The sequence below is a fragment of the Babylonia areolata genome, chromosome 25, assembly GCF_041734735.1.
Source record: "Babylonia areolata isolate BAREFJ2019XMU chromosome 25, ASM4173473v1, whole genome shotgun sequence".
NCBI classification, from domain to species: domain Eukaryota; kingdom Metazoa; phylum Mollusca; class Gastropoda; order Neogastropoda; family Buccinidae; genus Babylonia; species Babylonia areolata.
The window spans coordinates 32,059,709-32,085,194 of record NC_134900.1 but is presented as its reverse complement, the minus strand read 5'-3'; the positions used below and the strand labels follow the sequence as shown (position 1 = coordinate 32,085,194).

Here is a 25,486-nt window from a genome sequence, read left to right as displayed (position 1 = left end):
GGGAGGCAAAAACTCTGGTCAAACGAAAATTCAAAAACACATTCCAGCAACAACATAGCCATCCACCTGATGACCAGATGCCTCACCTGCAGCGATTCCAGCAGACGATCATATTCCGACTACGCACGGGGCTCTGCCGCCTGCGAGACCGCATGTACCGAATGAAGCTGTCACACACTCCTGACTGCCCGTATAAGACAGGCCTACAAACCCCGGAGCACATCCTACAGTCCTGCCCCCTGTATCAAGATGCACGGACGCAGCAGTGGCCCTATGGAGCCACACTGGCAGAAAAGCTCTGGGGCACCAAAGAAGACCTCATCAAGACCACCACCTTCATTTCCAGCATAGGACTGCAAGTCTGAGACCATGTTCACGGGGAATGCAGAAGAAGAAGAATGTACATGTATGACTGTGATGATTGTTATACATATGGTTGACCTGAATTAAACATATTTAGCATTTTATGCATACCTATTGAATGACTATGATTCTCACGCATTGTTTATGAGTTTTACCCCGCAGATTAGCTTCCATTTGTGGAGATGATAAATATAACGTGTCCGTGTGACGACACACAGGCGGATCCATGAGATCCTGCCCAGCCAGATCCAGCGATGGCAGAGCAGCCCCTGCGTGGGGGAGGACAGCAACAAGAAGACGCTGGAGAAGGTTCGCAAGGAGCAAGAGGTGGTTCGAATCTCCATCGGGGAGCTGGACCGCAAGCACCAGGACCTGGACACGCTGCTGGAGCGCTGCAAGAAGGTGCCCATCGACCAGGACCTCGACGTGAGTCATCACCCTGCGGGAATCTGTTTTTTTTCTTCTTTTCTTTTACTTTAGTCACTTTTATTGTTGCTTACTGTTACTTTTTCTCCCCCTTCTCTTTTGGTCACTTTTTTTGCTGTTTACTGTTAGTTTTGTTATTACTGGAATGAGCCTGTTGGAGTCATTTTCATTTCTTTCACTTCAGTCACTTTTATTGCTATTTACTGTTACTTTATTACTAGTCAGCCTGTGGGAGTCTTTTTTTTGTTTGTCACTTTTGCACCAAGATGTGATTCATTTTGTGGGGATTTTTTTCTCTTTTCTTTCAGTCATTTTTGTACCTCAGTGTATCACCCTTTTGCTTTTTCTTTCATTCACTGTAAATCAGTAGTGTCTGGTTTGCCAGATTGTTAGAGCGCTGAATTCTCGCCTGAATTTCCCCGAGTTCATTGCCTGGTTTTGGTGCACCTGGTGGGAAAAGGGTAGATTTTTCCAACCTCCCAGGTCAACAGATACGCCGATTTGTTAGTGCTTAAACGTCTTTTGTGTGTGTACACGCTCACCACTGCTCAGAAGGTAGATGAACAAAAAATTTCCTATTTATTTCACTTGATGCCAGCTATTTTATGGTATTGCTGCTGAGATGATGACATTTTGTGAACGTGGGAGTTCCAGCCCATGAATACTGAAGAAACATGAGCAAAGTGATATACCACAGCATTAGCTCAGTTCAGTTCAGTTTACTAAGGAGGCACCTCTGCCCTCAGACAAATCCATATACGCTACAACACATCTGCTTAGCAGATACCTGACCAGCAGCGTAACCAAGATAAACTATGTAAAATTGTAAGACTGATTATAATTCAGTTCATCACTGATAAACTGAAGGAAATATTAAATGTCTGAAACCCTTTCGAAACAAGTACAACATTGCAGATATTAATTACAGTATTTTCGAGGTGTTCAAAAAGTAATGGTCAGAACAGCGGAATGTAAAATAATTTTTAGAAACAATAGTGACACTGATGCCAGAAGAAAAAACTGACCATTATATGGACTCAGTGAAGCTGTAGGTGATCAAGAGGAAAAAACAAAGACTATTGATGTGGATGTTATGTTTTACAGGGGGGTGAAGGAGATGACGAGACAGAGTTGAGCATCTACTGTGTAACATGTGGTTCAGAAATCAACCAGCGGGGTGCCATCAAACACATGGAAAAATGCTTCACAAAGGTACGTCCTTGTTTCATCTCCTTTCCTTCATGCATGATTAGTCTCTTTTGTCATTCATTTCACCAACCTTGTTTTGTGTTGGCATCATTACGTCTGTGTTCATCTGTGCAGTATATGTGTGTGCTCAGCGCTCAGCTTATATATCATAGATTGACATAAGCTTACATTTGAGCCAACAGCAAAGTGAGAGCTGTATGATCAGTGGTTTCTCCTCTGCAATGGGAATTCTACAGTTTAGTGGGGGGGGGGGGTTATCAAGGACCATGACTTTCAGACTTGGAGGAAAGATTACATGGATCTTAGTGCTGCAACTTTTGGGGCCAGTTTGCCTTTCGGAACCATCCCAACGCCGACTGTTCTAAAACCCTTTTGGCCAAGAGAGTGGAAATGTAGCTTGGGCAATATAATCTCCTCTGTAATCAAATTCTGGCTTGGATGGTGGGAAAAGCAGTTGCCTTCTCCAGTCCTGATAGTCTGAGTTGGACACAATTATCATATGAAACAAAAATGTGTCAGTATTAGGATTTCTTTCCATGTGTGTGAATATATGCATTTCCAGGATGAACAAAAGAGGCAAGGCCTTCAAGACACACTTGTGATACACTTAAAAAAAAAAAAAAAATCCTAATCGTTAAAATGTGATCTGTATTCGTTATTATAAAGCTTCGGGTTAAAAAAAAAAAAAAAAAAGTCCTAAAGGCAGATTCGAAACTTGCGTGTTCGGGTGAGAAGAAACTGTCTTACCCAATACACTATCGTGGCTCCTTAACTGACATTCAAAAATTTAACATTTAAACATGCTTTTTTAAGGGTGATAAATCGATTGCGGTATTCGCAGTCAGAACACTGTTTAAATCATATTATTCTGGTGTATCTTGTTTCTTTTTAAGTCCGCGGTAAATGAGACGTGGCTATCACCGCAATCACACTACAACATTTAGCCATTTTCTTTGTATCTAGATAGATGTAGGCCTACAAGTTGTACAAGGTTAGTTACACCCACTGGGAATGTACGACACGGTCGATTCAATTTCTCTTTTATGTTCATTCTAGTTTTATAGTTAAGTTGATATGAAAATTTAGTATTTTGTTAAACTAATAACATGTAGAGCCAAGTACAAGTACTTCTAAACGTCGTATGAAGTGAAAAGGACTTCATTTTGAGAAAAGTCAAGACTGGAAATTTTTACGTTTCATCAAGGGTATTAACTCTCACGGTTCATTATTTTGAATTGTGAATTCCGACGGATTTTGTTGATATTTCTATGGCAGTTTGGGACATAATCCAGTAAGTGATGAGGTGTTCACAAATCTTTCTCTGAATAAATATTTAACAGTCTCCTCCAACTTTCCATCACATGTTATCGTGTATTGTCGATTGAATATAGGATTGAATGGGCAGGTCAACAACTTGAAACAAAATAGCGTCCTTCATGTTCGCGAGGAATATGAGCACACGCTTTGAATATGTATAAATATATGTACGCAATTGATTTTTGCCCATGACCTTCAGGGCTCAACCAATAGATCTATAAAGTCCACTCGTAGTAATGATTATAGTATTTTCTGAAAAAGACCACTTGGGCAAATGAACATAGTGAAAGCCCTGTACACTGAGAGTAAAACACACAAGCTTTTTATGTATTGAGTATAATTTCAAAATGTAATGTTTAAGATGAGAAAGATCAGTTTAAAGCAAATTAACCCCCCTAGCATTAATTACAGATTAATTTCCCTTTTTTTACTATCTGCAGCAAAGACATGCACCAGAAATATAACTTCCATGCTTAGCAAAAGAAGTTTGTTTGAACAAAAAATGATAAAAATGACTGCTCTTGATGCTGTGTCAGAATATCAGATCAAAGTGCCAAGTTTACAAAAAAATAAAACAAAATAAAATAAAAATATATATAACACAGTAAATTCAGTTTGCAGATAATCTGGCTTTAAAAAAAAAAATTTGTGCCCATCCCAGATGTGCAATATTGTTTTATACAAGATGTCTGAAAGAACTGAATTTTTCCTATTTTTATGCCAAATTTGGTGTCAGCTGACAAAGTATTTGCAGAGAAAATGGCAGTGTTAAAGTTTACCACGGACACACACACACACACAGACAGCCGAACAGTGGGTTAAAACAGACTCACTTTGTTTACACAAGTGAGTCAAAAATGAGTTTTGGGGTGTTTCCTTGTTGTTAGTTTTTTTTCCCTCCTGTAAGACTTGACGTCGTCATTTTTGTGTGTGCAGTTTGAAGCCCAAACCTCTGTTGGCTCCATTTACAAAACACGCATAGAAGGGAACTCCATGATCTGTGACTACTACAATCCCCAACAGAAGACATACTGCAAGAGGCTCAAAGTGCTCTGCCCGGAACACACAAAGGAAAGAAAGGTAATGGGGTGCAGGTCTGAGTGCAACTCTTGTGTTTGTGGTAGCACACTCCTTAGCAATGAAAGTACAAGGTGTTTGATTTGAATATTTGGCTCTGTGATTCATCATACTGTTGATGTACTTGTACCATGCTTCCTTTGTAAGTTTTGGCTGTGAAACTCCTCATGTTCTTAGAATTTTGCATTTACGAAAAAATTTTCACTGAGCTGCTTTTTTTTTTTTTTTTTTAATTTAATTTGGAAAAAGATGCAGTTCCCTGAGCAAAGAAAAACAAAAACAAGCAAGTACAACAGACAGAATGGCAATAGATGTGATATCAGAAGATATATCTGGTTCTCTGAGCTATGTGTATGAAAGCGTAACACATGAAATCTTTTGAACTTTGTTTTGACACCTTTTTTTTTCTCCACATTTCTGGTAACTGGTTGTATTTTATATGCGTGTTCATTTGTGTCTTTGTCACAAGGTGGATCCAGATGAAGTGTGTGGTTGTCCATTGGTGAGCAACGTGTTTGAGGAAAAGGAGAAGTACTGTCAAGTGTCCAAACGCAAGTGTGCCAAACATTTCTGCTGGGAAAAACTGAGGAGAGCAGAAATTGACTTGGAGAGACTAAGACAGGTACAGTCCAGAATCCAGTGTGTTGGGAAATATTCATGTTTCTATTGAGCTTAAAAACGTTTGGAATATTGTTTAATTCAGGATAAGGAGTGGATATTTGATGACCTTCAGGCAAAATATGTATTATCTGTATTTGAAAATAATTTACTTGCACTGTATATCAAATAGAAATGTTATACACAAATTCATTATGAATGTGAGTGCTGAAATGAATGCGTACATATCAGAATCACTTTGAATTGAATGCAAATAGACAATAAACCAGTGAGAAATAAGTAGAATTGAATGAAATATAATGTCAAGTCTTTAGTGTACAATTTGTAATTGACGTTTTCCCCTCCCCAGTGGATGAAGCTTGATGAACTGCTGGAGCAGGAGAGGAACGTGCGTATGGCCATGTCCAGTCGTATGGGAGTGCTGGGTCTGATGCTGCACCAGACTATCGACCATGACCCCATGACGCCGATGACCCCCATGAAGGCCATGTGAACATCAGTGAAGTGGACTGTCAGGCGTACTGAAAGAGTGTGGATGTGTTTGTGCACATTGGGTGGAGGGTGCACAGTTGGCGTATCGTTCGGTGGATCACATTGTAAAGTTGAGACTGGCAATGATATTAGCATGACTCATACGGAAAGTGCATACAAGGTCTATCATTCAGTGGATTGCATCATAAGGTTGAGACTAGGTATGTTGGCATGAAGTACATGGAAAGTGCATACAGGCTTTATCATTCAGTGGACTGCATTTAAGTTCAAGACTTGATATGTTAGCATGAATTATATGGAAAGTGCAAACAGGCTCTAACATTCAGTGAATTGTAGTACATGGCTGAAAGATTAAAAGTGCATATTTACATAAGTTATCTGAATGATTTGTACGGAAAATGTATTTTACCAGTAAGTTGAAAGATTGTCATTGTACGATTGTATGACCGAAGTGTGTGTTCTGTTTGAATCATTCATTGATTATTAACGAGCTTGAAATGCTGGGTGTACATTTGCACCAGTTGTATAAAGTGTATATAAAGTTATGTTATGAAGTTGAAAATCTGAGAGCATGTGTTTTGCACAGCTTGTATGAAGGGTGTGTACAGTGTATCAACCAGTGAATGTTATCAGGTTGAAACACTGTAATTGTGTGTTTGTGAGTTGTACAGAGAAGTGTAGCTATTAGTTTGAAAGACTGGGTACATGCGCACGGGATATAAGGAGAGTGTACTTCAGCGTGTTTAGTACACTGTGAGGTTGACAACGGGTGTGTGTGTGTGTGTTTGCCGGAGTTGTGTGGAGGGTATGTACAGACTATCATTCAGTGCATTGTGTTAGAAGGTTGAAACATCAAGGGTGAATGTTTTGAGTGAACTTGTTTGGGTGGATGATTATTTTTTTTTTTTTTTTTTTTTAAATGCTGGACTGATCTTGCAAATTTGTGTCCCTTAATTTATGAACATGAAATGGTAAATAAATCCTTCAGGAGAATGTTGTAAATAAGAGATGATTAGCAGTTGCAACATTGTTATGTAAATGCTGATGCTTGACACATTTGACTGTTTCAATGTCTGACTTTGCGTGTACACTTTGGTATCAGTGGGTTTTTATTCATAGCAAACCTTAATGTGTTGACCAAACACTGGGGGAGGGAAAAATCAAACTCAGAACTTTTTAAAAAGCTTTGAAGAGCAGCAAAATACTTGAGAACAAGAGGAAATTCCTTTGTACTGGTCTCAGATGATTGGAAATTTCAAGGAATTCTGGCCCTGAGAAATTCTAACGGGCCCATTAGTATTTTTACTTGCAGCAGCCTAGCTGATTGCTCAGGGTCAAACCTTATATTCTGCCCTACCAAAGGTATGCACATCACCCCTGTGGGATAAAAATCTTCCATGTCTAAACTGTCAGTAACACCCAGTTACCAAATCAACACTTCAATCAGGAAATAGATCTTGTTGTGAGCAAATTCATCTTCTCAAAAAGTAATTATCTATGTTCAACATCTCAGAATATGACACACTATATGAACATAGAACAAGAGTGACACACACAGTGAAATGCACATATGTTCTCACAAGTATTAGATAATTCTGACGTGCAGAAGTGATTCAAAACTACACTTAAATTTTTTTAACCAGAAAGTGCTGCTTTTCCTTATTCTGACACATTGTTCAGTGCGATCTAGATTCATAAAAGTTGTTAGTACACTGAACCAAATAAATGGAACAATTCATCAAAAAGGTGAACTTTTGTTTTCGTTTGATCATGGAATGTTTTAAGTGCACAGAATGTATGTGATTGAAATACAAGCTTAGGCAGAACTGTATCAAGAATGATAAGGATGAGATGCATTACTGCCTGTATAAATATTGCTTGAACTGAATCTACCAATCAATCTTGCCTGCATTACATTGTCACAGAATTACTTAGCCTATCTACCACTGCTTTCTTGGTTCACTTGCCCAATTCTGCTCATTCCCCCAGAGCACACAAACATTAAGTATTTATAATTAACACCACATATAAATATTCTGCTCATTCCCCCAGAGCACACAAGCATTAAGTATTTATAATTAACACCACATATAAATATTCTGCTCATTCCCCCAGAGCACACATGCATTATGCAGGGGTGCAAGTGGAAAAAAGTGGCAAGACTGAAGTCCGGTCTTCTATGATTTTCCGTCCTAGGCGATTTTTTTCTCTCGGTAAAATACAGAGTTTCAGGGCTAAGTAACAGTGTGTGTGTGTGTGTGCCTCTCTCTCTCTCTCTCACACACACACACACACACACAAACAGACACAGACACACACACACATTCTCTCTGTTCTCGCTTTCCAACGAACAGTCCCATCCGGCTTCCAGCGGCAAAAATGGGAGTCGTACACAGCGCGCGCGGCCAGACACAGCTGGCGCTGGCTTCAGTTTAGCTAAGCACTGGTCAACCAGTCAAGAGAGTTCCATCTTCCGGTGAATAGTTCAGTATTCAAGTTCCAACCAAAACTTTCCCGGACCAAAAGCATAGGGACAAAAAAAAAAAAAAAAAAAAAAAAAAAAAAAAAAATCGAAATTTCATCAAGACGGAAATCCGTATGAGACGGAACCACTTGCACCCCTGATTATGTATTTATAATTAACACCAGACACATAAATAATAAATATATGTGCTGTTCAGGAAGTCTCCCCAGAGAGAGCAGTGCAGTGTGGAAACTCTCCCAGAGGAGCAGTGCAGTGCAGGAACTCTCCTAGAGGAGAGCAGTGTAGTGTGGAAACTCTCCCAGGGGAGAGCAATATAGTGTGGAAACTCTCCCAGAGAAGAGCAGTGCTGTGCAGGAACTCTGGGGGAGCACTGTAGTGTGGAAACTCCTCAAGGAGAGCAGTGCAGTGCAGGAACTCTCCCCCAGGAGAGCAGTGCAGTGTGGAAACTCTCCCAGAGGAAAGTAGAATTGTGCAGGAACTCTCCCAGAGGAGAGCAGTGCTGTGTAGTAACTCTCCCCAGGGAGCAGTGCAGTGCAAAGAACACTCCCCAGGGAGAACAGCGCAGTGCAGTGCAGTGCCTCTCCCTGTGGATAGCACTGCAGTAACACCAGACATGTAAATATCAAATAAACAAACAAGTACACAACTTGCAGTAGGGTTGGTACTTCTGTTTAGTAATTTTCCCAGGGTTGAGTAGTGAAGTGAGTAGTGAAGTGTGGCAAGTCTCCCTGTGGAGACCAGTGCTGTGTGGGAACTCTCCCTACAGAGAGCAACCTGAAGTAATTTAACATTTTTTTAGGTGGACCCCCCTCACCCCAAAAAACAACAACAGAACAACCTGCTTGATACATATTACGATACACTGAATGATACTTTTTTGGTGGGAATCGCATCTTTTCTGGATCAGCCACATTCACACAGACGATCTTTTTTCAAATCTGCTTCAGTGTTTGGGGGTGGTTATTGTGCAATATTGCCCCCACTTTCTTTCCTTCAACTCCTCCCCCACGTACCCTCAATAATTCCCCCTCTCTAACTCCCAATCCCCACCCTCTCCTCCGACACTCTTCTAATCCTAACAATTCCAAGATCCTTTTAAGTTGAATATCAGACAAAAACAAATCTTTAAAGCATACTTTTTTCTCTTGCTTTCATTTTTGGGTGCTTACATGTCTGTGCACAAGTAAATCCATACAAAAGTGTTGGACTGGTTACCCAGTTACACTAGATTACATAGGATATAAGTCCTGTAGCCTTTGGCCATCGAAGCAGTTAATTTATACCCAGTGTTTCGGGCTCGGCATAGGAAGGTGGTGCCCAATGATCTCCAACTGCTATTTTTAACCTTCTTCGACCAAAGTCAGATTCTCATTCACACCTGGGTGGAGTCAAGAAAACTTCAGAAATGTGCCTTTCTCAAGGACACAAGACCATGCCAAAATGGAGCCTCAAACTCCGATCCAAACAATCAAAATAATACCAGAACTTGAATATCTGGATGTAAAGCTGCATTTTTGGAGAAAAAAAATCACGATTAATCACAAAATGCTTTCAAAAATATAGCTGTCAACATAAAACTTAAAAGCCATTGGTTTTGGTTTCAGCAACTGCATACTTAAAATCAATTAAATTAATTCAGCTGCACATTATGTCATTGAATGTCAGAGGGGTGACGAACACACAAGCTAGCAAAATCAGTCTTCTTTAACCTGCCACTGGGTCAAAACCCAAGAACAAGACAATCCCTGCTCAAACAACTTTCTGTATTTTCCCCCCCAGGACCTGATGAAAACTGCATTGTTCATTTACTGTATTACCCTCAGTAAAAAAGTTAATTCTTCTTAATCTTAAGTGATGTTGACTTCCCACTGCAATGTGCTTGGCAACGAGACTGCTGGCTTCCTGGCAAAGGAAGGCACTACGAAAGAGCAGATGGACAGGTCTACCAGCTACTTTGAATCCAGGACCATCATTAAGGCCAAGCTGCAGAACAAGTGGAAGCAGCAGCATCCACACCACAACAGAGCAGACCCATACTACCTGCTGACTTGAGAGCAGGTAGCCATTTTCAGGCTCAGAACCGGCCACAACCACCTGAAACACCACCTATACACGAAACTCCGTAGCGGCGACACAAAGCAGTGCCCCTGCAGAACAGGCAGCCAGACAATAGAACATCTGCTGCAGTCCAGCCCGCAGCTCCACCAACACCAAGTGCTCCAAGAGAAAACCTGGCCCGACCCAATCCCAGCAGCCTGGAAGCTGTACAGAGGACCTGCGACGTACTGCCGCCTTCGTCGAGGAGATGGGGGAATCCATCTGATAAATGACGAATGAGACAACGACAACGGTGATGTTGACTGGCAATGATAATGCCGATCAATGTAATGCTGTAAGACCTGAGACCCTCCCCCAATCTGCACCGTTTCAGTGGCCATTACTCCCACACTGCTCCTTTAGATTCCTCTTTACAAGGCCACACCCGGGTTCGTCCGTCATAGTTCCAGCGTTGGCAGTCCGCAGGGAACCATTGATGTTAGGTCGCCAGGAGGCTACACACCAGAGGAGACCCTGCACTGCTGCTGAGTCACTTCGGTGGTGCCCATTCTGATTTAATGTACTTAGCACACCACCTACTAACGACAATAATGGCTTAGTTGCGGAGCCAGACTGAGTGAGCATCCCTCCCAGAATGGAGACCGCCACTACATCCCTCAAACAACAGCCCCCCATGAATCTGCTGACACTGAAGACATTGACAGGACTCACCCCAAGCACGAAGTGGAGGGGTATGAAACTGAGGTCACCATGAGAGCAGGGCATGAAAGGCTGCAGACTTCGAGACTGTTTTGTTTTATATTGATGATGATGGAGGAGGAAGAGGATGACAATGACAATGTTGCTATGGAGGTCCATTTTGGTTTGGGACTGCGTGACAAGGCTGTACTCTACACTTCCTGTCATAATGATATCCCGGTGTTAACCAGGCCCAAGAGATACAGACACTTGCAGTGTTGGTCAGGTAATTAGAGCAACACACCCAAAGATGCATCCTTGAAGTGGATGACACTCGACCGTGTGGTCCCAGTCTCCCCATTTAACCCTTTGAGCCCTGACCACCGCTTTACTGGTGGTGGGGAGGGGTGGCATAATGCCTGGCCACCGGCTGAGCGGTGCGTAAACACTTGTGTCATGTTTTGCTATTGTTTGACTTATATTGAAGAGCCAATCAGAAAAACCGTAATATTCTGACGTCAGCGAACGTAGCACCAACATTGCCGCGCCTTTTCACTGTGTTTTGTTTATGTGCTTTGGATAAAAAAGATCGATTTCTACCATGAAGCGTGCAGAGTCTCAACCTGACACGCCTCCTTTGATCAACTGATTCTGCATGCTCAGATTCATTTTCAACATCACTATCTGTAGTAAAATCATCCGATTCGAATTCCACCGATCAGAGTAATCATCGTCATACTCTACTTCCGATAAATCATCAAGCATATCAATTACTTGCTGCGTTGTGTACAGTTGTTTTGTAGCACGTTTTGTCCCTGATTTCTGCCCTGACAGACCAGGTTGAGACTGCACGCTTCAAGTGTTTACGCACCGCTCAACCGGTGGCTGGGCATTATGTCATTTTTCTCTGCCACTGGTAAAACGGTGGTCAGGGCTCAAAGGGTTTAATACCAACTGTTTGCAAATTTTGGCTCAGGAGCTCAGGCAGAAGGGTTAAAATTGCTCAGGAACTCAGGGCTCAAAGGGTTAAGCCTACAGCACACTCAACTCTGGGTAGGAGCCGGCCACAGGCCGAAAAACCCACCTCTGCTGAGATTCGAACCCGTGTCCTCCCAGCCGTCAGTCCACGATGCTAACCACTTCGCCACGGCGACTGGTGACTCAAGACTTCTGTTCGACTGCAGAATGGAAAATATCTTCATACTTGTTAAGTGTTGGACCATTCAATATCACATAAATTCTCACCGAGACTCGAGAGAGAAAAAATGTAAAAAATATCACAGTGGTTTGACTTTAAAACAAATGTCCTCATGGGATCAAAGCAGCAGAAAAACTAGCCACTGTCACTTGTGTGTTTTTCAGACACTGCCCATTTTCATGGAATTTTAGAAAAGTAACTGTGCAAGTTCTGTGGCTGCTTCTCTGCTAACAGACTGAGGCAAGGACTTGGTTACTGATGTCAGCAACATACCACTTTTCAGTAATTATTATCAGGCAGTCAAACCACCTATTTTACTACAAACTGGAAGAAAGTGGCAAAAGGGACTTCAGAACCAGTTTCTGTACAATTAATACTGATATGACAGGTCACCTTGGCAGTTCATGTCATGAAGGGCAGATTGTATAGGATTAATCATTAAGTGAATAGGTGAAAACAAAAAAGAACAGACACAGACTCTGAGAGGTGAATTTTTTAAAACTTTAATAATAATAATAATATTGCTGTCCATTTTGCAGACAATACTCCACTGAAAAAAGGAGTAATTCTTTTTCTGTATAAAAACCTAAACATCAAACAAAAAACATTTCCAGCTATTTGCATGGCAAAAACAAATGCATTAAAACTGTCCACTGAAACAACTAATTTTTCAATGTTCATCAATAACTAAATTATATCAAACAAAATAAAATACAATACCACACTATCTGTCTGACTACTATGACAAGCTAAAACACAAAAAATGATGCTGATAAATATTCTGTTATCAGACTGTTCAAAATAAAACAAACTCCATGTTAAAAACTGTTGTCTTTTTTGTTTTGAGTTAAAAGCAATTTCAATAATCTATTTCAGATAACTCAAAAGCTGCATATGTTCATAAAAGTTAAAAGCTGCAAATGTTAATTAAAAACCAAATTTCATTCTATACATTAAGCAGTTTCAATTAATTTAAGTTACTTTAAATACTTTCATATAATTTAAAAACTATTTAAAACATTTTCAAATAATCTAAATGCTACAAATTTCATTTGGCATTTTGGAAGGGGGTGTTTATCATCCTTTAAAACTAATTTCATTAAAAGAGTGCTTGAAAGACTTTAACAGATTTTAACAGTTACTGGATTGACAGAATCTCCCTTTTTTTCTTGGAATTTTTTTTACTGCACTGGTTTCTTTCATCTGATTGATGAGATCTCATCTTTTTTTTTTTCATTTGCTGCAGATGTCAGTACTCAAACTGTTATTTCATTCAAGATCATCCTTCATTTTCACTAAGCTATCTCTGGCTTTTCCGCAGCAGCCGCTTCCATGATGTCAATATCCAGGTTGTTCATCTCAGTGTCCTCATTGTTGAGGGTGTAACTTCCCTTCTGCTGCCATCGACGCATGAAAATGATGCCCAGCACAGCACAGCCAAACATGGACAGGGCTACCAGTGCACTGATGATGAAGTTGAACGCTATTTTCTCTGGCTCTTCCTGTTCCTTGTTATCGCTGCCAATCTCTTCACCCTTTGGACCATGGTAACTCTCGTTGGTTGGATTCATGCTGTCCATGTTGTCAGCATCCAGACTGGCAGTGGGTTCTGCTGAAGGAGTAAAAGAGACGGCTGTACTGGCTCCACTGTATATCTTGTTCCCCACTGATCCTCCGGAAAGTGTTGAAGCAGCTGAGGAAACTGTTGAAATTTTTGCAGCGTCCAGTCCAGTCTGTTCATCATCAACAGGGCTTCCCTTTCCTGTGTTTTTAACAAACTGGCGGGAACGGTTCGCACCATGTCCTTGAATTTGTGATGACTGGGATGGAGACCCCAGAGCTGACTGGTCTGATTCATCAACCGACTGTGAAGGTAAGTCCATGATTTCAGTGGTACTGTGTTTCTCCCAAACCAGAGGTGAATGCTTTGTAGACTTTGGAAATGACAGATCTGGTTTACTGGGAAGTGACTCTGTGACCTTTGACAGATCAGACCCTTTTCCAGGAGCATCTCCCATCATGTGGTCTATGTTGTTCCCTGTATCTTGGCCTTTACTTTTATCACTTCCTGTACTTGCCTGCTGAACAGCCTTTACATCTCCTTGGCTGGGTTGACGACTTAAGTTGGTTTTCTGTTTGCTGGTCTGGACTTGTTCTTTTCCATATACACTGGATGATGAAGGAAGTTCTCCTCTTTGAAGACTGGCAGAATCACTCTGAACAACTGACATATTCTGAATCATGCGCGGTTTGTTAGTGGTACTGGCAGAATGCTGCACTGTTGTCAATTCATGTGACACAGCTTTCACACTTTGCCTTGAAAGTAACTCTGGATTTTTATACTCAGATGGACTTGTTAAATTTTCTGTGAACAGTTTTCTGATAATGGTTTCAATCTGTGTGATCTGACCAGGGGTTGGTGCTGCTAAATCAGCTTTTGCTGTTGACGTGACCGATGAATTCTGATTTACACTGGAGTTGTGAAGAACATTCACTGGTGGTACTGCTGCAGCCTCTGGCATGATTGTTGTTACTTTTATGTTTAACTGATCAGTCTGAGGGGAGTGACTGACTGAATTATCATTAACAACTGCTGATGGTGTGGTGTTAAGTATATGACTTTGTGGACCACTTGTCATCTCTTTGGTCTCCACTTTTTCCACACAAAATCCAGCTGGCACATCAATGTCACCAATAGACATGTCCAGGTACTGTGAAGGAGACTTGCACTGACCATTCACAGTAATTTGGGGACACTGCCGGAGAGCCAAAAGTGGGCAGTCACAGTGCAACATGTTGTTCGTAATGTCCAACACCTGCAGATACATGAAGCGACACAGCTGGAACGCAGGTACCTCACGCAGCTCATTTGAAGTTAAATCCAAACTTATCAAAGATCCATTTAGCTGTAGAATTGCCTTGGGAAACTCCACCAGGTAATTGTCAGATAAGGACATTGACTCCAGTTGCAGCAGATCTCTGAAAATATTGCTGGGCAAAGATGTTAGACGGTTGTTATTGAGATAGAGGACCGAGAGGTAGGTCATTCCCACAAAAGAATTGCTGTAAACATTAGTCAGGCGATTCTCACCAACATCCAGCTGACGCAGAGAGCCGAGCCTACCCAGAACATCTTTGTTGATCTCTGTGAGGAGATTACCCCTCAGTATCAGAGTCTCCAGGGTCTTGTTCAAAGGCATCAGCATCTTGGCAGTGATGTGATCTAACTTGTTGTTGGACAGATCTAGGTAGTTAAGGTTCATCAGTCCTTGGAAGACTCTTTCATGCAGACTCTCCACCTGCAGTCCTGACAGAGTGAGGGTGACCAGGCTATAGAGCTGCTTGAACCAGCCAGCTGGGATGCTGGGCAGTCTGCTGCCTGTGATCAGCAAGGTGCGCAGGTTGACCGCCCCATCCAGGAAGCCCATTTGAGGGAAGCTGCCAATGTCTGTCAGCTGCAGGGTCTCCAGAGTGACCAGCTTGTTGAAAAGCATGGCAGGCAGTCTCTGGATGCCACTGATCTCCACTTCCTGAAGGTTGGCCAGACGCACAGTGCTGTCGCTTGGCTGGAACTGCTGGCTGTGAAAGAAGCGCTCTGGGAGACGTTGGACTGATGGCATCACCAGATACAGCTTCTTCAGGACGCTCAGTCCATTCAGAAGATCTTCATCCACTTGGGTGATGCGTTCTCCAATCAGCTGCAGAGTGTTCAACGTTTTCTGTCCAAACTCAAACACACTTTGGGGCAGGGAGGAAGCCTGTGTGACAACAAGATTCAAGCTCTGAATGACAAGATCATCAAACAGTCCTTTTGGCAGAGTCACTCCATGAAATATGACATCAAGATCTTTGAGGTTGGTCAGCTGTTTAAAGACATCCCTTGAAACAACTGATTCCACTTCTAAGCCCAGCAAGCGGCGCAGATTCTTCAGACCCATGAATGTTGTGGAATCCACTTGAGTCAAGCGGTTGCCTGTGAGATTGAGTTCCAGAACTGAGGAACATTCCTCAAGGATGTCAGAGAGAGTGGTGAGGTCAGCAAAGGCCAAGGACACACTTCGAAGGGACTGAAACTTACACAGCTGTTGACGCAACTGTTGAGGATCCAGGGAGTTCCAGGAAAGGTCCAGGGCCATGAGGTCATCAGGAAGACCGGTGGGAATGGCAGCAAGCCCTCTCCTGGAGCAGTTCACTGTGCGCATTCGCCCAAAGCTGCAAACATCACAACGATGGATCAAACATTAGCTGCTGAAGATAATCTTAAGTTCATATATCATTCTATGAATATGTGTGCACCCATGATGTACATGGAAGTATATGATCATTTTATCGTTCAATTAACACTCCACCATTTTTGGACTGGACGTGGCTGAATTTTTTTAAATTTTTTTATTTTATTGATCATGTCATAGAATTTCATGGAAGTGAAAAAAAAAAAAAAGAGATCACCTAAGTTATAGTAAATGTAACTCCTAACCCACATCATACAGTAAATGTTATTAGAAGTAAGGCTTCACTGAACCTCAAGGATTCAACAATCATAATTCCTAAGAATTTAACAATGTAAGGGAACCCCAAGAATTCAACAACCATAATTCCTAAGGATTCAACAATCATCATCTATTATAAATCCTGACATGTGGATGTATTTGTGAATTTTGGGTGTGGTAATGCTATATAGATAAATATCAATTATTACATAAAAGTTTATTGAACCAAAATTTTCTTTGGGCGGCATTCCATTTTTGTTTTGTTTTGTTTTCTTGCTGCCCCATCATCAGCACCGCTTCAGTGGCATTCCTCCCACACTGCTCATAATGAGTCCCCCATACACAGCCCTTCGGGTTCATCTGTCTCAGTCGCAGCAGTTCACAGGGAAACTTTTTTCATTATTTTTATCTTACCTGGTTATTTTGTAACTGCACTGGCAAGGCTGGCAGTCTCCGCTCACTGGCCATTTCTGGGCATCAGCCAGGACCAGCAGAATGATGAAGAACAGCACTCGCAGTGCCATGATGGCCCAGACCCGCCACTGCCTCCTGCATCTGCTGCTGTTTGCACCTCTCTTCTCCTCACAGCTGTTCAAAGGCAGCAGCACCATTCTTGGCATTTCGCTCTCTTCAGCATGCAATCTACAGTTGAAATGAGCAAAACACATGCAGAAACAACAAAATAAAAACAAATGATCTTTGAAAATCAATAAAATAAGGAAAAGGAAATTAAAATACATATCATTTCTTCAAAGGAGGTCAGAATGAATGATAAACTTTTAAAAAATGTATCTGCCAGATATCATGATCATAATTACTTGTCTAGAGACTTCAAATGCATACTTAACGATGATCTTAACACATTAATTCTCATGTCTTTCTCACTGGGAATTGTAGACATTTGATTTTAAATATGCAGTCGACTCTGTGAAAATGATATCTTGAGAGCTTTTCACACAAAAAAAATAGATTTCACATGGCAGAGAACTACTGATTATCACCCGTCAGTTTGAATACTGCTTTAGATCTTACAGTATTTTACATATTTGAATAGACTGAAGAATGTTAGTCACTGAACCAAACCATACTGTTATTAAATCAGTCCACTAGTATTTGATAAAACATGCAGACTCAGATCTATACATGAACAAATGACTGCTTCTCGAACAAATGATTGTTTCTTGTGTGAGATATATAAACTTCACAGGTGACTGAACCTAGGCATGCATTCAAATTATCAGAACTTACATATTCACTGTTACACCTGCAAATATCTTATCACTTTATACATCTAATGATCTTCCATGCAAAAATCAAAAAAACAAGAACAAAGTTTAAGCTTTGATGGGACTGTGAGGACACCCACTTTCTGAAAGGTAATCAGACCATTCTATTTTTCACCATATGGGTGTGAGCACACCCATACTCACAAATACCCATACTCAAAAAAGAATGTAAATTCCCCCATCCTTCATCTGGTATTAAGGTCACAGTACATCTATATTCATTTAGAATTTGGTATGAACCGAATCTGAATGAGGAGCCATATTTTTGCCATTACTGCCCATTGTGTCTCCACTTCAACGCAAATAGCAAGCCACTGTGAAAAGAGATGTCTGGCCTCTGCTGTGGCAGCATGCACTGTGCACTGACTGTGCATCCAACACCCTGACTGAACTGTGGTCAAACCATTTCCTATTCACTTAACAAGTGCAGGTTGTCAGAACTTGGTTTTTCCATCTGTACACCTTCATTTGAAATAATGAAAGAAATTCCATTGTCACATTTAATCAGTTAATGATGTACCAGCAATATTTGGCTTTTTTAATGTCACACTTGTGCAGTGCTAAAAATCACAATATCCTATTGTTGTACACTACATACGTGTGTCCAGGTTCTGAGTTATAAACTAAATTTATATACAAACTACAGCAGGTTTTATTTCCCCATGAATGGTTTAGAGAGAATGGCAATTATACAATATGCACACACACACACATGCAAACACAAGCATGGGTAAAGTCCGATATGAAACCATTTCCAATAGATGTTTGAACATTCACCACCGGCTATGTGGCTGATTTTTACTGGGGTCAATTACTGAATAGGCCATTGGTCTTTTTCTTTTTTCATGCTTCCCGAGCCACACGATTTCCTTAACACCTATACCGTGCATGGTAATTACAGTGCACAAATGACCCTGTGTGGGAAAATGGGGTTAAAAAGAACATGTGCAGAATTTAGATCTACATCACCAAGACCAACTAAGTTTTGTATACATTTCTGACGTTGATTCAACAAACCTGTATGCTCGTAGTACTGATCTAACATCCTGTCTTATCGTGTTAACCGTCGTCTCAAAAACCCTTTACTCAAACTAATGGTACTAAGTTATAAGCTTATATACTTCATTTCCGAAAAGATCAATGTTCAAGCAGTGCATTAGAATTCCCCATGACCGCCAAATTCAACGGCAAAATGGCGCCCGCAAACAAATTAGGCTTCTTAAATCCTAAAATCCCAACAAAAAAAGGCATTACTTTTTAAGAAACGATTTCCGATGTAACTCTGACACGAGTTACAAATTAGTTAAATTTACCTTCTTAGTTCCTTCCAATCTAAACATGCACATGCAGATGCACCGGTTATATTTAATTACCAGACAGAATCAGGCCAAGCATCAAGCAAGATGACGCCTCATATATTAATTCTCATCACATGACCAACTTACCCCTGGACCAAAATTTATCTATTATATTTATTTCATCAGTCTATAAACCCTGTTCAGCAGATTCGTTTTCAATGTAAATATTCATTTTAAAACTATCATCTGCAGTCTCAAAGTTTATTATTTTTATGCAAAAGATAGCAAAGACGTTAAGACGTCAACTGGGCCAGAGACTATCCGGGCCTTTGACACAATTTGGTGCTTTTCTGATTGGCTCCACGCAGGGTGACGCAGGATCTGAGGCGACACGCCAGTTCCAGATCTAAATAAGCTGATGTCAATCATAGGTCACAGCGCTATTAATCTTAATCTAATTATATATATATCTTTATAATGGTGTGGGTGGGGTGGAGTAACGTGTGTGAGGCTTGTACAGAAATCACGTATGATTGAGTGTTTCGTGTTTTGTTGTGTGTGGGTTTGTGCCTGGAGCTGCTACAAACTAGAAATCCGATGTGTAGGGTAAGGTGCAGGAAATTTGTTTCGTGTTCTAAATCTGATATCCATGGGCCAATTTTTTACACACTGAAAAATCGAAAAGCAGTTGCTGTTCAATGATATAATAAACGGGACTCATTTAAGTAATGAAGATGTCGATCAGAAAATGATCAAAGAAGTGTCTGATCTATAATATTATAGTGGGTAGGTAGCACTTGTTTCACCAGTTGAAACAGACATACCGAAACAAATAATTCATTTGTGTATTTTGATGTACTTATCTATATGCTGCTCTATGTTTATGAAGAATGATATGCCATTGGTCAATCTTCATTATATCTTCGTTTTTATCAACAGTGATTGGTGTTCCTGTACCTTGCTACACTTCTGTTGAGCAACTCCCTTGCTCCTGGCCCCACAGTCAGTGGATCTACTGATTCTGCAGGCTCCCACTCCTCGTGGTTATGCGTGACTGCACCGTGGACTGGGGATCGAGAGGCCTAGCCTGTAACACCTGCCGCCAATGGTACCACGCTCACTGCCAGAGTGTGGACACAGCGCTGTACCTGCGTCATGAGGCGCTTGGTGAGGATGTCTCCTAGCATTGTGCCATATGTGGTAATCCTGCCAGCCAGCCAGTTTTTGACCTGCACAGAGTCAAGTGGGACTCTGACCCTTTCCTCCCCAACCTCCCCGCTGACTGCCCTTCCCAACCACCCCTACAGGCCTGCTTATGGGGCATCCGCTTCACTCTTCCACACCATCTCACGCAAGCCAGCAAGATAAGTGGAGGCGTCACCCTCTATGCTTGCTCAACATCAACCTGCAATCGTCACCAGGCAAGAAACCAGAAATTACAAACCTACTGGACAACACCAAAGCGGACATTGTTGTTGCCTCAGAAACGTGGCTCAATCCCTCCATTCAAGATGCCAAGATCCTTCCCAGAACATACAAAGTGTTCGGTAAAGACAGAAACCGTCAAGACGATGGTGTTCTCATAGCTGTGAGATCCACTCTGGATGCCTTTGATGCTCCAGTACTGCGAGCTCACCTGGGTTCGTCTGAAGCTGTAGGGAAGGAGAACCCTCTACATCTGCACCAGACCGGACGTCTCGGATGAAGACAGCCTGAAGCTCTTTTGTGCCTCACTCAATAAAGCCATCACCATCCCCAACACCCACATCCTCATCGCAAAGACCTCAACTTTACAGTCTTGGGCTGGAAGCTCATGGCGCTGAAACCCAACTCAACCTGCCCCAGACTCCATCATGCCCTTCATAAACATGTTGAATGACTGTGGCCTGGAACAGATGGTGGACGTTCCAACACGCCTAGACAAGACACTCATCATCACCAACAGCCCACAGCTCATCCCACATATCGAGATTCTCCCTGGACTGTCCAGCCATGATGTGGTTTACTGCTAAGTGACCATTCACCCACAGAAAAGGAAACAGATCCCCTGACTCATTCTGCTGTACAAGAAGGCAGACTGGGATGGACTCAGGAAATCCATGGCCAACCTGCAGGTGCAGATTGAGGACATGAAGAGCGGCACTACTACAGAGGAGCTGTGGTCAATCTTCAGAGACACTCTCCAAGCAGCCGTCATTGACTTCATTCCACACAAGCAGGCCCGCGTCAAGGAGAACAAGCCCTGGATCTCCCCCACCCTGCGCAGCCTACTCAAGTGACAGAACTGCATTTTCAAGAAGATGTGTAAGCAAGGCACCAAGGAGCTGAACAGACATACAAGCAACTATGCAGGGAGGTCCAATGTGAGCTGCGCAGATCCTACTGGTCCTACCTCAGCGACACCTTTGAGGAAGACGACTCTGGACTAGTTGGCAAGCACAAACACTTTGGCTTATATTAAGCATCAGAAGTCATCCACCATTGGAGTGCCCCCCTCAGAGTTCAAGGGCACCTAATGGTGGACCCGAGGGAACAAGCTGATGTGCTGAATCACCAGTTCTGGACTGTGTTCAGTGAGGGCAGGAACTACACCATTGAAGAGTTTACCACCAAAAGGAGGAGTTTGTATTATACTCCATGTTTGGTGTTTGCGTATACTTACCATGTCAAACTGATGCAAACTAGGCCTATGGTTTGCTCTGTTTGGCCAAATTTCGCGCGGCTAACAGTGAAAAGACGCCCCTCTTAGCCTGGCCCGCTCTTAGCCAATCAAACGCCTCTAACAGCTATAAGCGCTGAATCATTCCTTTGGCCAAGGCTCTCCATGCCATCTTGTCAGGTTTTCGCTCTGTCTCGTCTACGACGATGTGACCATCACTGCCAAAGGTGTGAGGAAACTCCTCCATAACTTACAGCCTGGAAAGGCCCCCGGCCCTGATGGCATCAGCCCTAGAGTTCTGAAAGAACTGGCAGACGAGATCACCCCGGTTCTCATCATCATCTTCCAGTTGTCCATTGACACAGGCCTCATACCATCAGACTGGAAAGACGCCAATGTAACACTAGTATTTAAGAAGGGTGAGCAGTATGAGCCAGCCAACTACTGCCCGGTGTTGCTGACCAGTGTCTGCTGCAAAGTGCTGGAGCACATCCTGACCAGCACCACCATGGACCATCTTGAGCACCATGGGGTGCTCAATGATCGGCAGCAGGGGTTCTGGAAGGGACGGTCCTGCGAGATGCAGCTCCTCGAGTTTGCTGATGAGCTGGTGGAGAACATGGCCAGAGGGAAACAGACGGACGTCCTGATCCTTGATTTCGCGAACGCATTTGATTGGGTCAGCCACTCCCTCCTGATCCACAAGCTCCACCACTACGGCATCCGGTGGGTGCTGAACCGCTGGATCGCTGACTTACTGGAGACAGGTGGTGGTCATCAACGGAGCACGCCATCAGTGTCCAGTCCGGAGTCCCTCAAGGTAACGTGCTCGGACCATGCCTGTTTCTGGTCTATATCAATGACCTGCCAGACCTGCTCACCGCCCACGCCCGACTGTTTGTGGATGACATGGCAGTGTATGATGTGGAGCACTCCCAGGAAGAACAGACCCATCTACAGCACAACCTCGACCAGCTTGCTCAGTGGGAGAAGAGATGGGACATGTTGTTCCACCCAGGGAAGTGTACCACGCTGCCAGTGACTCGCTGCAGGAAGGTGCTACAGCCTACGTACAAGCTCCACTGGCACACCCTGACCACCGTTGACAGTGCCAAGTACTTGGGCGTCACCATCAAGAAAGACCTGAGCTGGAACGAGCACATTGACGCCGTGTGCTCCAAGGCCAACAAGACTGTGGTTCTTGCTCCGCAACCTGAAGATTGGCTTGCGAGGGATCAGGGAGACGGTGTACAAGGCCTTTGTATGGCCTATCTTAGAGTACACCACTACAGTCTGGGATCCCCACATGCAGCAGAACATCAACAGGTTGGAGGCTGTTCAGCGTTGCACAGCCCGGTTCATCATGAGGTGCTACCGCAACGCCTCAAGCGTGTTGAACATGATTGACGAACTGCGGTGGCCCTCCCTGGAATCCAGGCGCCAGATTGCCTGCCTTTCCATGCTGTGGCGCATCCAGCGTAACACTATCACCAGCAGCAACATCAAGGACAAGCTCCAGCCACTGCCCGCCCGCCAGAGAAGAGGCCACAACCAGCAGCTCGTTCTGCCTCAGTGCCAGACCCAGTACCAGCAGGTGTCCTTACCACGGACCATAAGAGACTGGAACAACCTCCCCCAGGAAGTTGTGGATGCCAAGACCATTGACACGTTTGTTGTCAAGGGCCTCCAGTCTCCCCCAGTAGCTCAGATTTTTTTTTTTTTTCCAGTGCGTATCCGACATCCCCTCCAAGTGACAGAATAGTCAACATGATGACTGAGGTCACTTTAATGGAAGAGGAAGAAGATATGCTTTTTAAGTTATTTTCTGTCAAGACTGGGTTTGATATATTCCCTCCCTCTCCCCTCAACCTACTGTTCCAGTTAATCAGTAGATGGTGAATGAAGTAAATGAAGGAGCAGAGCATCTGTACGTTGAAGGTTGGAGCACAGTCCTCATCAATGTATTAATAGCATAACACACACACATGCCATTTCTCTTGAATTTTGTTTTCTTGTACACTTTTAAACTGGATGCATTATTTTGTTCAGAGAAAGCATGATGTGCTTGTGATTGGAAATAATGTACCATTTAAAAACATAGCTGTATCTGTGTGTTTTATAATCAATGCAAATTAAAAACCTGATCCTCCTTTTGAAGACTATCAAGAAAAAGAATCATTCAAATTTGTATTTGTATAAAGCGAGAGAGAGGGAGAGAGAATTCCCCGGACATGCAGCCAGATTCTCTTGGACCATTTGTAAGCAATCTGTTTTGTCAGCAGGCTTCCAGTGTATACTCCACAACTGAAATCATAAAAGAAAAATGTCCAAGTGCCATAAGAAACCAAACCGCAATAAATTAGACTGGATACATAACAGTTGAAATGCTTTGTGTGTGTGTTTGTTTGTGTGTGTGTGTGTGCGTGCGTGCGAGCGTGCGCACAGTTTCCTTGATATCCTGACAAAGTTGCTGACCTTTTTTTAATTTTTATGAAGGATGTTTTACTTTTTCAAGCTTATTTTACTTCCACCTTGCTATTGAAATCACTGAACCTGTTATGTTTTTTTTTTTAAAAGCGCATTTTGGTTTGATGACACTTTTTTTTTAGCGCAATTTTGCTTGCATGTTCCTACCAAAATTGATACATCCCGCAACCCCTCTCCCTTTATTTTTGTTTTTTTGGTCAGAATATTTTGCTTGTATGTTGTGGATCAAAATTGCTTGCTTTTTTTGGTTTTTGTTTGGTTTTTGCTCGTGTGTTGCTGTGAAAATTGTCCCAGCTCTGTTTTTCCCTTTACATTTTACTTGTCTGTTGCTGTCAAACTTGCCTACCTTTTTTTTTTCTTTTCTAAAGCTTATTTTGGTTCCATGTTGCTGTCAAAACTGCTGACTTTCTGTGTGTGTGTGTGTGTGCGTGTGTACATTTTGCTAGTATGCCAGTGAAACCAGCAAAAAACAATTTTTCAAAGCACATTTTGCTCGTATACTACCGCTAAAATTGCTGACATTTTTTTTTTTTTTTTTAACACTTTCATCTGTATTGCTGTCAAATTTGAAGGCATTTTCTTTTTTTTTTAAACCACATTTTGCTTTGTATGTTACTGTCAATACTTTTAATCTGGCAAATGCCTTCAGTACCTGACCGATATTGTGAAGCTTACCTTCCATCTCAGTCATTCTGATCATCTGCTGACTCACACCCCATCATCGCTACACACCAGGCCCTGACCTGGAACCCACATGGGAGAAGGAGGAGAGGAAGGCTGAAGAACAGCTGGAGGCGGGACAATAAAGTAGAGCTAAAGAGGCTGGGATCTAGCTGGAGGGATGCAGAAAGGACAGCCCAGAGTCGTGTTTGGTGGAGAAACGTCGTTGATGGCCTATGCTCATTAGGGAGCAAAGGGCCTACGTAAGTAAACTGACGCAAATGTTCTCTGTGTCCTACATCATACAAAGAAATTACAAGGACAGCATGCCTTTTCTTACCTTGGTCATCCGTCACCTGGAGTAAACATCCTCACCATATCTGCAATGCAAAATCTGACACAAAATCTCAGTTCAAATCTGGCCTGAGAATACATCCACACAAAACCTGCTTTTATGGATGTCTAGGTGTTGGGAAAGTGGTTTGGTGGTGTGGTGTGGTGTGTTGTGAAGTGAAATTGATCTTTATTGAGGGTAAAAGAATAAGCTTATACAGCTTTTTTTTTTTTTTTAACATACTGCCATCAAGAAAAAGAAAAAAATAGGAAAAAAAGAAGAAATAGGGGAAGTGGGGGTTTGGAAAGGATAGTACAAAATTAAACAATCACAAGTGACATTCAAACAATT

General features: G+C 42.4%; 2 protein-coding genes across 9 annotated transcripts in view; one reads left to right on the top strand and one right to left on the bottom strand.

Annotated features, from left to right (window-relative positions):
• Window positions 1-7,236, top strand: part of LOC143299654 (CXXC-type zinc finger protein 1-like) — a 47,961-nt gene extending 40,725 nt beyond the window's left edge. For all 8 annotated transcript variants that reach the window (XM_076612970.1, XM_076612966.1, XM_076612967.1 and 5 more), the window contains 5 exons: window positions 582-789; window positions 1,894-2,001; window positions 4,252-4,395; window positions 4,862-5,014; window positions 5,360-7,236. In XM_076612970.1, the coding sequence (XP_076469085.1) occupies window positions 582-789; window positions 1,894-2,001; window positions 4,252-4,395; window positions 4,862-5,014; window positions 5,360-5,503 (757 nt within the window). In that variant the 3' untranslated portion in view covers window positions 5,504-7,236. The remainder of the gene's footprint in view (window positions 1-581; window positions 790-1,893; window positions 2,002-4,251; window positions 4,396-4,861; window positions 5,015-5,359) is intronic.
• Window positions 7,237-12,505: 5,269 nt separating this feature from the next.
• On the bottom strand, window positions 12,506-19,096 carry LOC143299833 (uncharacterized). Its single transcript, XM_076613318.1, has 3 exons — window positions 19,011-19,096; window positions 16,826-17,053; window positions 12,506-16,133 (listed from the first exon to the last, which is right to left on the bottom strand). Exons 2-3 carry the CDS (start codon window positions 17,029-17,031, stop codon window positions 13,217-13,219), a joined length of 3,123 nt encoding a protein of 1,040 aa, XP_076469433.1. The 5' UTR covers window positions 17,032-17,053; window positions 19,011-19,096; the 3' UTR covers window positions 12,506-13,216.
• Window positions 19,097-25,486: the final 6,390 nt, after the last annotated feature.

Excerpts from the sequence above, each read along its gene's own strand:
- LOC143299833 (XM_076613318.1), bottom strand. The coding sequence starts at position 17,031 with ATGCCAAGAATGGTGCTGCTGCCTTTGAACAGCTGTGAGGAGAAGAGA. Across the intron at positions 16,134-16,825 it reads TGCAGTTACAAAATAACCAG|CTTTGGGCGAATGCGCACAG; the intron begins GTAAGATAAAAA and ends TGATGTTTGCAG.